Genomic DNA, 14,904 nt, shown 5'->3' with positions numbered 1-14,904 from the left:
TTTTAATAAATTAAAGAAAATTTGATAATTAAATCTATGTTTACATGTTGTTAATATAAAGATAGTAATAATGTAAAAAAAACATGTGAACAAGTGATACAAGAATTTTATGAAATTAGCAAATTTGAATTTGAAGCCATTGAAACAATTTTTAGATACACGGATAAGGTGCATGTGTATGTGCATCAGATTGAACCAACTTCATACATATGAGAAGAAAAATAATAATCAAAGCCTACAAAATATGGAAAATTATTGTTAGGTTCACAAGAAGAAATTTCAAATTACATACATAAGAATGAAGTCGATCATTGTTAGGTTCACAAAAAGAAATTTCAAATTATTTTTTAAAATTACATAAATCTTAATTTTTCATTTTTAATAGAAATACATATAAGTGATGTTAATCCTTGTTAGACTTTTTTAAAAAAAAAAAATTTTGTTCATTGTGCACTATTCTCTTTTTTTTTTAGAGAAATATAAATATTTTGAAAAAAATTATATTTCTTTTTTTTTTCATATTCAATTAAAGATTTCATCTTTGGACAAAAGTTGTAGGGTACCAATGCATCAAGAAAATTAGATATATTGGTTTAACTAATAATCCAAATTTTAAACTAATTTTTGTTCTACCAAACTATATTTAACTGAACTCCACTAAACTATTTTTTGTTCAACTATTTTTTCTATCATTTTTCCTTTCCTACCTATAATTAATACAAATAATTTTATAACAAAAGGAAAGGAAATATGAAATGAATATTAAAAAGAAAAAAAGGCATATAGGTGTAATAAATTCTTTAATGAAAATACTATTCATACTAAAAGTTTTTTTACAAAAGCATATATCTACCAATCAATCTAAAAGTTGCACGGATTCACGATTTAACTTACATATAATATAACGCGATTGAAGAGAAAAAATAAAAAATTATAATTCAGTTCAGTTAATGAGTAATTACTTAATAGAAGTTCACTAATAAAAGTTCTTCGATTTTTATTATATATTATTCAATTTTTAAGGTTAAATTAATTTATTTGTCTTTGTATTTGTCAAGTAATGTCAAATTGGTCATTTATTTTTATTTTTTCATTTTGATTCTTATTTTTTAAAAATGATTCAATTTAATTTTGGTCGTTAGTTTGACAAAACGATATTAAAGTTAACGACAAGTGTCAATTTGTGATTTTTTATTTTTTTATTTTTCACACATGTCACTTCAAAATTGTACAATATGTCAAAATGATTTAATTTGATTTTTATATTTATTTTTAGTTTTAATTTAGTTTCAATTTTTATAAAAATTGAACAATATTGTCCCTTTTTAAATTAACACTCAATTTACATTTCTAAAAATATTTCTACAAATATTTAATAAAAATGTAAATTTTTGTAAGAATATCATCATAAAATTTATAAAAAAAATTGAATATCAATTTAAGAATGGAAAATATTGTTTCATTTTTACCTCAATTGAGACTAGATTAAAACAAAAAACAAATATAGGAACCAAATTGAATTATTCTGATACGTGACACAACTGCAAGTGACATGTGGAAAAAACAAAAAGAAATTAAAAGAAACACAAATTGACACGTGACGTTGACTTTGACATTGTTTAATCAAAATTAACGGTAATAATCAGATTGAATCATTTTTAAAAATACAAAATCCAAATTAAGAAAAAAAATTGAAAGAAATAGAATTACCAAAAAATAATTTAATTTTTTTTTAAATATAATATAGTGCCGTTAATTTAGATTAATTTTGCTCACCCCAATCTTAAGAAATGTTCTTGAATTTCGTGCGATTTTATTATGCACATAACTATGTAACATGTTAATATACATTTCTGTTAGTGTGAGTTAACAGTTTTATAACCAAATCAACCACTGGACACTAAAAAGTACAAAAAAAACTCCAAAAATAAACTAAAAGTTAAATTCTGAAATAGTTGATTAAAGAAAAAAATATTTAGCCCACTAAAATATTAATGCATATAACTTTGTTTTAAAGTATCATCACGTGAAAACTATATGGTTTTGATTTCATAGTTTGTCTTACGTATGTACTTCACATGTCGTATAAGTTAAAAGGAGGATTTGAAGTTCGGAAACTTTTAATGTTTTTTTAACATTGTAAAGCTTACAATTTGTACAATCATTTTTGTTTTTTGGTTTATTTATTTTCTATAAACAGAGATTTGTGGCGTAGAAGCATAGATTGATGTGTTGTGTTTGGTGCAGGTGCAGTTAACAACGAAATTAGTAAAATAAAAAAATTATTCAAATCATGTGAGATATGAACAAGAATATAGAAGATGACAGAAAATGATGATAAGGGGACCTGCATATACACTATGTAAGTATTTTTTTTTTTTTTTTAATTTTCTTGCAAAAACTTTGATTTCATAGAAGTGTGAAATCAAAGGAAGTATAATTTAAAAAATATTGTTAGAATTAATCTTGAACTAAAAGTATTAAATGTGATAAAACACATTAGTTTTGTATTTAAATATTTTAGATTAGATTCATTGATATTTGTCCTTTTATGAGTATTACATGACTCAATTTTCTTAAATAATAAAAATGTAATTATAAGAAAATATTAGGATTAAATATATTTTTGGTCCCTTAATTTTCAATATATTTTTGATTTAGTCCATTTTGAACCTTTGAACCAATTTAGTCTTTCATCTTTTGAAATACGTAGATTTACTCCTTTTAATTAAATTTTGTTAAGTTTATTTGACATTTCAAGCGCGTTTCTTAATAGTATTTGATTTAACATTAAAGCAAAAATGTGTCAAATAATATAAACAACTCAAATACAATCTTAAAATGCTTACAAAACATAAAATAAACCTAACGAAATTTGATTAAAATGACTAAATTCACGTATTTCGATATATAAATGACTAAATTGGTCAAAAATTTTGAAATGAACTAATTTCAAAATTCATTGAAAATTAAGAAATCAAAAATATATTTAACCCAAAATATTATAATAGAACTGACCAGTCAGATTTTGCAATAAAATTTTAATAATTAATGTTTATATCTATGACATGATTATAAAGAAATTATGTTTTTGGGTTTAAGATAATAATTAATAGTTAATTTATAAAATTAACTAAATAATGGCATGTCTCAAATAGTGAAATTTAAATAATATTTTAAAAGCCTCAAATAGTCTTCAGCCGACCCTAAGATTAGTGGTGTAGAAATTAAGATTAAGTGCTTTTGATTTTGACATTAATTGGTTGTTTTTTTTTTTTATTGTTAGAATCTTCTGCTTTTGGAATTTGACTTGTACCAGACAAACTTCCAGATTTTGTTCATATCAGAAGGGTATAGAGGTTGATTAGAAGTTAATTTGTCTCTTAAACAAGAAATTACAAAACTAATATAATACATCACAATCATTGTAACACGTATTCATACTTTTGATTTATAGTCTTGGATATTGATTACTATCATTAATAAATTTTAATTATTTTTCTTAAATTAATGATGTGAGATTTTGAGCACTGTCATCTAGTCTTAGGGATGAAATTTTAATTAAAAAAAAAAAGAGCAGGATTTATATAACTTTTTTCTCTTAGTCTTAATTAGAGATTTGTTTTATTATATCTAAATGGTTGACATATATAAATTGGTTTTTTCTCTTAAACAGATGAAAAATGATTTTGATAGGAAAAAAACAAAAACAGAACAAACTTATATGAATATATGAAACATATCTATTAGCTATAAACGCCTAATTTATAAAAAAAAATGCTAAAGTAACAAAATTTAATGCAACTTATTTTAATAAATACAATAAAAAGATAACATAAAAAAGTATTTGTAATATTCACTTTTAAATAGTTGGAAGGTTCAAAATTATAATTTATTCATATTTCAATAATATACATATATAAATGTTTGACACGGTTTTCTAACTCAAAATTTTAAGATAATCAATTTGTGAATTTTTGTGTGTATATTGTGTCTAACTTGAATTATTATCAATACAAAAAATTTAGGACTAGTTATTAAATTTAATAATAACGACTACTAATGGAATGATAAGATTAAGATTAAGTTAAATGAAAATTCAAATTTAAAAATTGTACAATTTGAAACCTATTAATTTAAATGAGACGCCATTTCACCACCATTTGAAGCATGACAATGATATAAATATATCTTAAACCTTTCACATTAAATCATTTTCCATTTTCATATACATATATGTTATATTAACTTCAAAGCCAAGTAAGAACCAAAATCCTCTTAAGAAGTAAGTCATGAATTTGAAACTCTCATGTCCAAGTCATTGCCAATGAACCAATAGCTATCACGCTACATTGAGTGAACCAAAGGTACTTTTAGTTAATAATTATATTAAATTATTCTAAACAAAAATATTATAATTTATTTAAGAAATTGGTTTTTCATAACTTATTTTGTAGTCTTTAACATATATTTATTGTTTCTACCACAAATCTAATAGTTTTATATTGTTTAGAGAATAAGATTTACGACGATTTTAATACTCTTTCCTCTTTTCATTCTTTGAAACGTCTTTTAAAGATAAAATCATGATGAAGCACAAACTCTAAAATAGACAATGTAGAGATGTTTTGACTCTGACAATATATCTAAAATCGAAACGTTGAAACATTGATCTAATTCTATGTTTCATTATTAGAATATAATAGGACTCGATACATTTGGATTATTAGTGTTTAATTTATGTCATGAGATGAACTTCAAATTACTTGATTACTTATCACATAGTTCATTAAAGAATGTGTTTTTTAGTATCATTAATTAATATAAAACATATGATTTAATATGTTTTCTTTTTTCACCCTATTTCACTGCTTTATTTGTCAATCAATCATTCAAAATATATATATATATATATATATATATATATATATATATATATATATATATATATATATATATATATATACTACAATTTCCTACTTAGTTTTTTTTTATATATATCTTCTAAAATAAAAAGTCTACTACTCTTACATGGCTAAGTATTTTAATTTACAAGACTTATGCTTAAATTACTTTATCTATTTTTAGTTTAAATATCTTACATTAACATTCTATATTGTTTATATTATGCATATAAAGTAAGTAAATTTTCACTACTGGTTTGATATAAATCATGATTCAGAAATTGGCAAATTAATTCTGCTTGAATTTTAATTTATAACACTTAAATATCAATTAATGTAACCCTAGTCACTGGTAAAAAAGCCTAAACATATGACATTATATTGATTCGATGTTGAAAAATAGCTTCTAATAACATTGATGGTGGCGTGATAACTCTCTTTGTGATGAAAATTTGATTTTTCTACTTTTTTTCTTCTTCTTACAATGGAGTCTCCAATGAATTTCTTTCTCTAGATGATTCATTAATATTTTCTGCAAAATTATGCTTGACTTTGACTTTTAAATTTTCATTTAAATATTCTTTCGTGGGAAATTAATTTTACCAAGTTAAAAAGTCATTTATTAGTGTGTGAATTTGCTATTTTGAAACGTGAAATTATGTATAAAAAATATGAAGATAGAATAAATATAAAAAAAAAGATGAGTATTTGACAAGTTTAGCCAGATAATTGCAACCAATTTAGTAATCAGAAACTTCTCGAACTATATAAAGTTGTTTGAATGTCAATCCTTGAAAGATGCATTATTAAACGTTAATCACATTCTGTTTATGAGTTAAACACTTGTCACAGTTTTCAAATCATCAAGCACACCCTTGACTTTGTGTCTCTGTTCGTAGAAGAACATTAAGAATATAAATGTTTTATGTGACTAACCAAAATACCAAATGTGATTATACTCAAACATATCAGAATTAGTTTTGAAGTAATTTAGTATGCACGTATTGTCACATTACATTGGGTTGGGTGTCAATATTTCGATTCCGATCTAAGTTCTTTTGGTAATCATTGTTAAAAATAATTATCGCATTCTTGATGTGTTGTTTGTTTTGAAGCGTTTGAGTTCCGTCACAATTTTGTCCTTATAATATGCATAAAAAACTGGATAAAGATAAGAGTATTTAAATTTCGTTTGACCTCAACTTTTAAACGATATAAGATTTACCGAGTGTACCGAAATAATTGCCAAATTCAACTTTAGATTATAGTTAATGTTGGCTTGAACCCTACATAATCATAAGCTTTGCGGTGTTTGTTTACACCATTTTTCTTCAGATTTGTGTAGAGAATAGAGAAGAGAGAAGAAGAGAAAGTGGATAAGAGAGTAACATCAATCAATTAATTTTGAATGACACAAGCAAAGACAGAGATGTGAATAGAAGAAAAAAAGTGTATGGAAAACTTTTTTAGCATGCGATTATGTTTATTATATATAAATTTTATGTTCAATTTGAAGACAAAATTAACCATGCATCATACTTCATTTTATTCATGATTCATAATGAGCGTATTTTTTTTTACTTTTTATTAAAACAAAAACTAATAATTTTAAATAATAAAAAATTAAATAAACTTATTTTTTTCAACCCAATACTTATTTATCACATCATTAGATTTCACTATAAATTTTGATATCTCTAATTTTCTTTTATTATTTGTCATTACATGAAATACTATTAAAATAAAAAATAATAATTACTAAATATAAGAATTACACCATTTTTTTAATAAAATACACTTTATAAAACATAATATAAAAAAAATCTAAATAAATATATAAAATATAGATATAAAACATTACGAACAAAAATCAAACTAACTAATTTTTCCTTACAAAAATATGGTAAATTTATTTATTATATATTCACTTAATTTATTATTATTATTTATTTTCTCTACATATTTGAGATTAAGAAGAAAAAATAAATAAATGAAATAATATATCTAATTGTGTTGAAACACGAGCTCACATGCGCCGTCACTTTCACAGACTTCACTTTGCCGTTTTGGTTGCCGCCTTCTATGGCTTCACTAAACACCAATTTCGTGCGTAATTTCTTCCAAATTTATGTCTTTCATTTTCTTTAAATATTTTGAAATATGTATATTATTTAAATGAGAGACAAGTAAATAATAATTTAGAGTATATATATATATATATATATATATATATATATATATAAAATCATATGACTGAATCTAACATATATTTTTTATATTTAATTAAACATATTATATATTTCAAACGAATTAATTTAATATTTAAATGTTATATATCTCTTAAATATTATGATATATATTGAAATTGACTATGGCTAAATGTTGTAATGTTATATTCATAAATACAACATTTATATTGAATGAAACAATTAGAAACATAAGTTGGATATAGATTATACAAATAAGTAACTAAAATTGAGATTAAATTACACGTTTAATAATTAGTTTGGAGTCTATTTATATACATATATTGATATCTAGCAACCCATAAGATATTTAGAATGCAAAAAGTGAAGCTCGTTTTTTATCATTTGATGTAATTAGAAACTTTATTCACATTAAAATAAATTACATGTACCATTTCTATTTTAAAATCACAATAAAAAGATATCATAATTTGAACTAAAAAACCATGCAAATTACGAATGAAAACAAAAATGAAGCATCCATGATAATGATCACACATTAAATATCACAATTCACCTAAAGTATCATGATTAATTATAATTTGATACCCTCCTCCATTTTTTTTAAAACTTTATGAATCATAAACATGTTTCAACCACGAAAAATGAATTATATTATAATATCTAGGATTTAGATGGAAAAAACGAATACAAAAACAATTGCATGTTTATCCCATTGTACACGTTTAATAAAATTAAAGATACCACATTTAAAAAAAAAAAATCATCATATCCCATTCTATTTTATTTTATTGGAATGTGATTTGGCTTTGTTGTTGTTCATGAAAAACATTTTATAGCGATATTGTCGCATGAAATGTTGTTTAATAATTGAAGAACCCTAAATGGCCTAATCACAAGAGAGCATATCTTTGACCTAAACCACATATCATCATTGAAAAGGTTCCTTGCCATTTAACCAACCAAAAAATTTAAAAAAGTGAATCATAATTTCAACAAGAAATAATAAACACTATATACACTACTAAAAAACTCATATTTCTTGTCAATTTTATTTAATTTTCTTTCGTAGAAAATACTTACAAATTTTGTTGTAAAAAATTTTCTGTAAGAAATTGCTACTAATTTTCTTGCAAAATATTTTGTATAAAACACTTTTCGCAACAAAATTTGTAAGAAATTTTTGTAAATTTTATAATTTTGTCGGAAATGATTATTCACGAAAGAATTTTCTGTCAATTAATTTTTTTTAGAAAAAATGACAGAAAAAAATCTTTTTTTACAAACTTTTTTAATATATTTGCAAGAAAAATTCTATGTAATATGAAAATTTTTAGTAATGATATAAGATAAGAACAAATTTGTATTAATTATTGCCAACTAAATTAACTAAAATAAGAGAAAGCTAATTCATTGCTTGAAATCCAGGGTTGGTAACAATTAATTTATTATTATTATTATTATTATTATTTTTTGCATAAAACTAATTATTTAGTTTTTTCTTTATACCCCAAAGGTGTGAATGTACTTGAAAGCCAAAACAAAATAAAAGGAGATTTAAATATGTTTATTTTTTTCTTTTTAAAATATTGTTGCATTTTGTTTTTGATCCTTAATAAACATCAAATAATTTTTCAAAAACAGAACAAAAAAATATGACTATTTAAAAAATTTGTAAGATGAGTCCGTGAGTGCAGCATTTGAAATATAAAAAGAAAAACATCATTGATTAAATTTCTCAAGTTTCGTCTTACGTATGTCATAGGATTGAATTCATATTTTTTTGTATTCTATTTAAGATGTGCTATTTTTTAATTACAATAACAAGAATTAAGGATTTTATTTTTATTTTTTTGAAATTTGAGTCTTTGGTATGGCCCTCCACAACGTGCTACTAAGATTCAACCCTAATTGTTAGGGTTAAAATTCATCCATTTTCGAAGCTTTAAGTTCGTGAACCTCCACATATCGTGTTAATGGGTGTAATATATAACATGTACAATTAGGTCAAAAGTTTGATTCTGATAACTACTAACGACTTTAACGTGAATAGTGTAAATAAACCACACGAAATGCTTGAGTTTAATAATTATTTTTAATTTTATATTTCAAATATTAAATCACAAATACATATAATGAAATTTAATATATTATATATATATATATATATATATATATATATATATATATGTATAGAGAGAGAGAGATTCCACTAAATTACTAATAATTTATTACTTTTTCTTTATCTTAACTTTAGAATTAAAATTTTGAACAATTTCAATAAGAAAATTGTAATATATATGTAAATAAATTATAAATTTCGTCTTGTTAAATAATTTTATAAGATTAAATTAAATTTATAATCCATTTTCTAAGATAATATTAATTTATCAAAATTATTTCATAAAGATGATGTCATGTCTTTAAATAAAAAGTTTATTAAAATTTAATCTTAAAAAATATAATTGAAATCTACCCATCACTATATAACTTTTAATATAAAAAATTAAATAAAAAAATGGAAGAAAGATATAAATAATTTGTTAGCTTTCTTGTATGTATTTAATTTAATTACAACTAATAACTTTTTTAAATAAGATGAGGAGTTATTTGTATATCAATAATGATGCTATATTCACATAGACTTTTATAACGAGGAACAATCAAAATTTTGATTAAGAATTAAAAACAACGTTCTTAGAAAGAAAACATTTATAAACCCAAATAATTTTTTAAAAAATGACAATGATAGTTTGAGTATTAAATTTTGACAACTTTCTCTTGTAATATGAAGTGTCATTTTTTAAACAGTTTTGAAATATTAAGAATGAAAAAATGAAAAAAATAAAAAACTATTTAAAAAATCACACGTAAAATTATAAGACAAAATTATCAAAAATTTAGTAATTAAAAAATCATTTTCCTAAAAGAATATGAAATTTTATTACACAAGAAAAAACTATTGCAATTAAATTCTAGTATTGTCCATAACCTGTGAACTGGTCACGATTTGATACTGTTTGTCTCGTGTGCAATGCAAGTGTCACAATTTTTTTCTCCCTATAAATAGAGCTTCAATTTCCCGCTATGCGAATTGCAGAAAATCTCTTATTCTCTTCAAACCATCTTCTTCTTCACCTTCTCACTCTGCATCTCTGTTTTCTCTTTCAAAAATGAAGAACATGAACACGAAAATGAATATGAATCCAAAGATCATTGCATTGATCATCGCAATTGCATTCTCTGTGTGGTCTTCAAGCTGCACTGCCACACGTGTCAGCCATTGGAGGAAACTCAAAGCAGCTTCTTCTACTTTTAATGTGTTGGACTATGGTGCCAAAGGTGATGGTCATGCAGATGATACAAAGGTGATTGATTTTTCGATTCAAACCAGTTGTTCATTGGTTTCCCAAATGAATTCATTTTCACCTTTGTTTTTCATTGTTAGAGATTGATAAAAATAAAGTTAAATATGATTTTGATCCCTTAAGTTCAAGTGAATTTTGAAATTAGTTTTATTTCGAAACTTTATACTAATTTAGTCATTCATATTTAGAAATATGTAAATTTAGTCATTCTTATCAAATTTTGTTAAATTTTTTTGACATTTTAAACGTATTTTATAATAATATTTGAGTTAAATTGAAATGAAAATGTGTCAATTGGTGTAAATAATTCAAATATTATTATGAAATGCGCTTGAAACGTTAGATAAACTTAATAAAAATTGGTTAAAAAGATTAAATTTACGCATTTTAAAAATGAAAGACTAGATCAAAATTTTTGAAGAAAAACTAATTTTAAATTTGACTGAAACTTTAAAAACTAAAAACATATTTAATCCTAAAAATAATTTACCTTAAAAAAATAAATTTTAAGCTTAATTCAGCTTTAAAAACCATTTTTAAGGTAAAGTTTACGATCAACTTTTCCGTTTCTGAGTATTAAACTGGTACCATACAAAAATTTATGCAGGCCTTTGAAGGAGCATGGGAAGCTGCTTGTAAGGTGGAGGGTTCAACAATGGTGGTTCCATCTGGTTCTGTATTTTTGGTGAAACCAGTCTCTTTCTCTGGTCCTAACTGTGAGCCAAATATTGTTTTTCAGGTTAAGACATTATCCTTCTTCTTCTTCTTCCCATTTTTCTCTCTGATACAAGACAAACACCAATTTCTTTTTTAGGTTAAGAGTGTTGAAAGTGTATTTCTGAATCACCTTTTATGATTTATGAGACACAACTTATTATATATTTACTAATGGCAATTGGTTATAAAAACACTTGCAGTTAGATGGAAAAATCATTGCACCTACAAGCTCTGCAGCTTGGGGCTCTGGTACCCTGCAATGGCTTGAATTTTCAAAGCTTAAAAAGATCACAATAAGAGGTAAAGGTGTCATTGATGGCCAAGGTTCTGTTTGGTGGAATGACTCACCCACTTCCACACAAGTGATGCTGGAAAGCAGTGGAAGACTTCCAAGCACAAAACCAACAGTAAGATTAATCCTTCCATCATTAAAAAACTATCCTTTCTTTCTATCCAAATTATTAGTACAAGTTTAAGTGAGTTTAAGTCCTACATTAAATAGAAATTGTTCCAATCCCAAGTCCGATGATAAAATTATAGTCAATCACCATACATATAAGGGGTAAATATGTTTTTGGTCCCTCAAGTTTAAGTGAATTTTGGAATTAGTCCCTCATCAAAACTTTATACCAATTTAGTCCTTCATCTTCAAAATGCGTGAATTTAGTCCTTTTAACCAAATTTTGTTAAGTTTATCTGACGTTTCAAACACATTTCATGATAGTATTTAAGTTAACATTGAAGCAAAAATGTGTCAAACAGTGTAAATAATTTAAATACTATCATGAAATGCGCTTGAAACGTCAGATAAACTTAACAAAATTTGGTTAAAAGGACTAAATTCACGCATTTTGAAAGATGAAAGACTAAATTGGTCAAAAATTTTGATGAGGGACTAATTTCAAATTTGGCTGAAACTTGAGGGACCAAAAACATATTTAACCCTACATATAAGGTAGCGTCCGTGTTTTGGAGCGTATGCTTCATTATGATTTTGTCTTTAAGAGACGCCTTTATAGTCAATCACCATGCACATAATTGTCTGTATTTTTGAGCCCGTTACGATTTTGTCTTTAAGAGACGCCTTTATAATTAATTACCATGCATACAAGGTATTGTCTATTTTGAAGCGTGGTGCTCCGTCACAGCTTTGTCTTTAAGAAACATCTCAGAAGGTGAGAGGAGAAAGGGTATATAAACCGTCTTAAGAGTCCACTTTTAAGCAATATGAGACTATTAAACGTGATAGGAAAAAAATATTAAACATCTTATAAGAAAGGATATCTATAAACCTATAAATTTCTAATATAGATTGAAACTAAACATCTTAATATTGTATTTTCCTAATAAATTTCTCTCAAAAAACTAACATTGTCATGTGTTGTGTTAATTAGGCCCTGAGGTTCTATGGAAGTGATGGTGTAACAGTGACAGGAATAACAATTCAGAACAGCCAACAGACCCATCTGAAGTTTGATTCAAGCACAAACGTTCAAGTGTTTGATATAAAGGTTTCGTCACCTGGTGATAGCCCCAACACTGATGGAATTCATCTGCAGAACTCACAAAATGTGGTCATCTACAGCACCACACTTGCTTGTGGTAAGCATGCATCTATGCTTCTAAAATATAATAAAAAATCTCAAAAAACCATCATTTTCATCATACTTGTATCAACAGGTTTCAAACACTGATGTCACAAACAATGTTTCATCCCGTGATGAATGAAAGTTTTGATCCTAAAATGGGTCCATAGTCTCAACTTGTGTCAGTCACAATCCAATACTATAACTTCTAACTACCATTCTCTGAGACCAACAGCATATATAATATTACAAACACTATCTCTTCTCGTGAATGACAAAAAAGTAAACAATATAGTTTCCCAATTGTTCATGCTATTAGACCAGCAAAATCAAATAAAGGAAAATACTAATAATATAATAGGGATACACTATAAATATGGTGTATGGTGTTATATTGTGCATAAATTTCTCCAAACGTTATATTGTGCATAAATTTCTCCAAACTTTGGAAAGAAAAAGTTTGAAGTGTGAAACATGGTGAAGAACTGGTTGATGAGTAAAATCTGTGATGTTAAACTGTGCAGGTGATGACTGCATATCGATTCAAACTGGTTGCTCAGACGTATATGTTCACAACGTGAATTGTGGACCTGGCCATGGAATCAGTATCGGAAGCCTTGGCAAAGAGAACACCAAAGCCTGTGTTAGAAACATCACTGTTCGAGATGTCACTATCCAGAACACCCTCACTGGTGTTAGAATCAAAACATGGCAGGTACTCATCACATATCCTCAACCTCTCTCTTCCTCGCGGGCTTGATACCATCATTAATTTCACGTTGATTAGAGATAAGATGAATTTACAGTATAACAAGTTTTATCTTACATTTGATTTTGTTAGAAGTCCCATACGGATTAGAAATAAGACAATTTCATAAGTGGGGTACAAACCTTACCTTACAAGCCGGTTTAATGAGCTTGAGTTAGACTTAAAACTTACTTCTAACATGGTATCAGAGTTAGGTTAGAGTCTATCGTAGCGAACTTTCTTCGGTCCTGATAAACCCCAATTAATAACTTTTTTTACATCAACAACACCGACGCCCTCAACCCGTTCTAAAAAAATAGGATTTCGCATAATAAGTTTTTGATATTCAGCAATACTTGTTAAAAAATAATCGCAAAAATCATAACATTTATCTATCCAACCATAAGGTAGATCAGTCGCTACCTTCTATTCCACCTATTATCGAACCGCTAACGAACCACCCATTAATTTCTAGGCCCACGCAGCACGGTCCCTGTCAGGCCAAGTCCCACATCCTCTCATCATCATTTGGTCTCAAGTAAAACCAATTTAAAGTATATAAAAGTCAGTGCAAACCTCACTTTAAAAATTGGATTTCTTCGATCTCAATCGAGTAATTTTGAATGTGAAACCAACTATATGCATATTGATGGAACGTTAAGTGAGAATTGTTGATGTTTTTCCATTTACAGGGTGGCTCTGGATCGGTCCAAAACATCATGTTCTCAAACGTTCAAGTTTCTGGAGTTGAAACTCCAATCTCCATTGACCAATACTATTGTGATGGTGGGAAGTGCAGGAATGAATCATCAGCAGTGGCAGTGTCAGGGATACATTATATGAACATAAAAGGAACATACACAAAAGAGCCAATTTATTTTGCATGCAGTGATAGCTTACCATGCACTGGCATAACCCTAGACACCATTCAGCTACAATCATCTCAAAACCCTAACAATCTACCCTTTTGTTGGGAAGCATTTGGAGAATTGAAGACCAAAACAGTCCCTCCTGTTCAATGTCTTCAGAGAGGAAACCCTTCAAAATCAGGATTTGCTTCCAACATTGATTCTTGCTGATCATTTATGTTAATTAGGGTTACATAGATTCATATAATACATCATAGAAAGTTGTTGTTAGTGGTTGCTTTACCATGATATATATGTTAAAAGTAGTTCGTATTCTTGTATTATATGTAATTTGGGGTGAGGATTTAGAAGCCAAATATATATTTAGATTAAAAAGTTTATGATGTAGAAAAAAATGTGTTTAGCCATATATCAATTATATAATAAATTTTCACATCTATATTTGTTTTTTCTGATATTAAGAACTTATATTTGTTCCAAGTTGTGCATTATTGACTCATCTTAG

The 14,904-nt window shown here is 26.0% G+C and overlaps 1 protein-coding gene across 1 annotated transcript; it reads left to right on the top strand.

Annotated features, from left to right (window-relative positions):
- Positions 1-10,216: 10,216 nt before the first annotated feature.
- LOC114181534 (polygalacturonase At1g48100) lies at positions 10,217-14,863 on the top strand. Its single transcript, XM_028068009.1, has 6 exons — positions 10,217-10,479; positions 11,087-11,218; positions 11,397-11,603; positions 12,591-12,798; positions 13,307-13,497; positions 14,223-14,863. Exons 1-6 carry the CDS (start codon positions 10,285-10,287, stop codon positions 14,607-14,609), a joined length of 1,320 nt encoding a protein of 439 aa, XP_027923810.1. The 5' UTR covers positions 10,217-10,284; the 3' UTR covers positions 14,610-14,863.
- Positions 14,864-14,904: the final 41 nt, after the last annotated feature.

The sequence above is a fragment of the Vigna unguiculata genome, chromosome 4 (genome assembly GCF_004118075.2).
Source record: "Vigna unguiculata cultivar IT97K-499-35 chromosome 4, ASM411807v1, whole genome shotgun sequence".
Lineage (NCBI taxonomy): Eukaryota > Viridiplantae > Streptophyta > Magnoliopsida > Fabales > Fabaceae > Vigna > Vigna unguiculata.
The sequence above is the reverse complement of the archived record's forward strand: the minus strand, read 5'-3'. Positions and strand labels throughout refer to the sequence as shown.

Bases quoted from the DNA above. Each gene is read 5' to 3' on its own strand.
- LOC114181534 (XM_028068009.1), top strand. From the start codon at position 10,285: ATGAAGAACATGAACACGAAAATGAATATGAATCCAAAGATCATTGCA. The intron at 11,604-12,590 runs GTAAGATTAATC...TGTGTTAATTAG, and splicing joins TTCCAAGCACAAAACCAACA to GCCCTGAGGTTCTATGGAAG. The intron at 13,498-14,222 runs GTACTCATCACA...TTCCATTTACAG, and splicing joins TTAGAATCAAAACATGGCAG to GGTGGCTCTGGATCGGTCCA.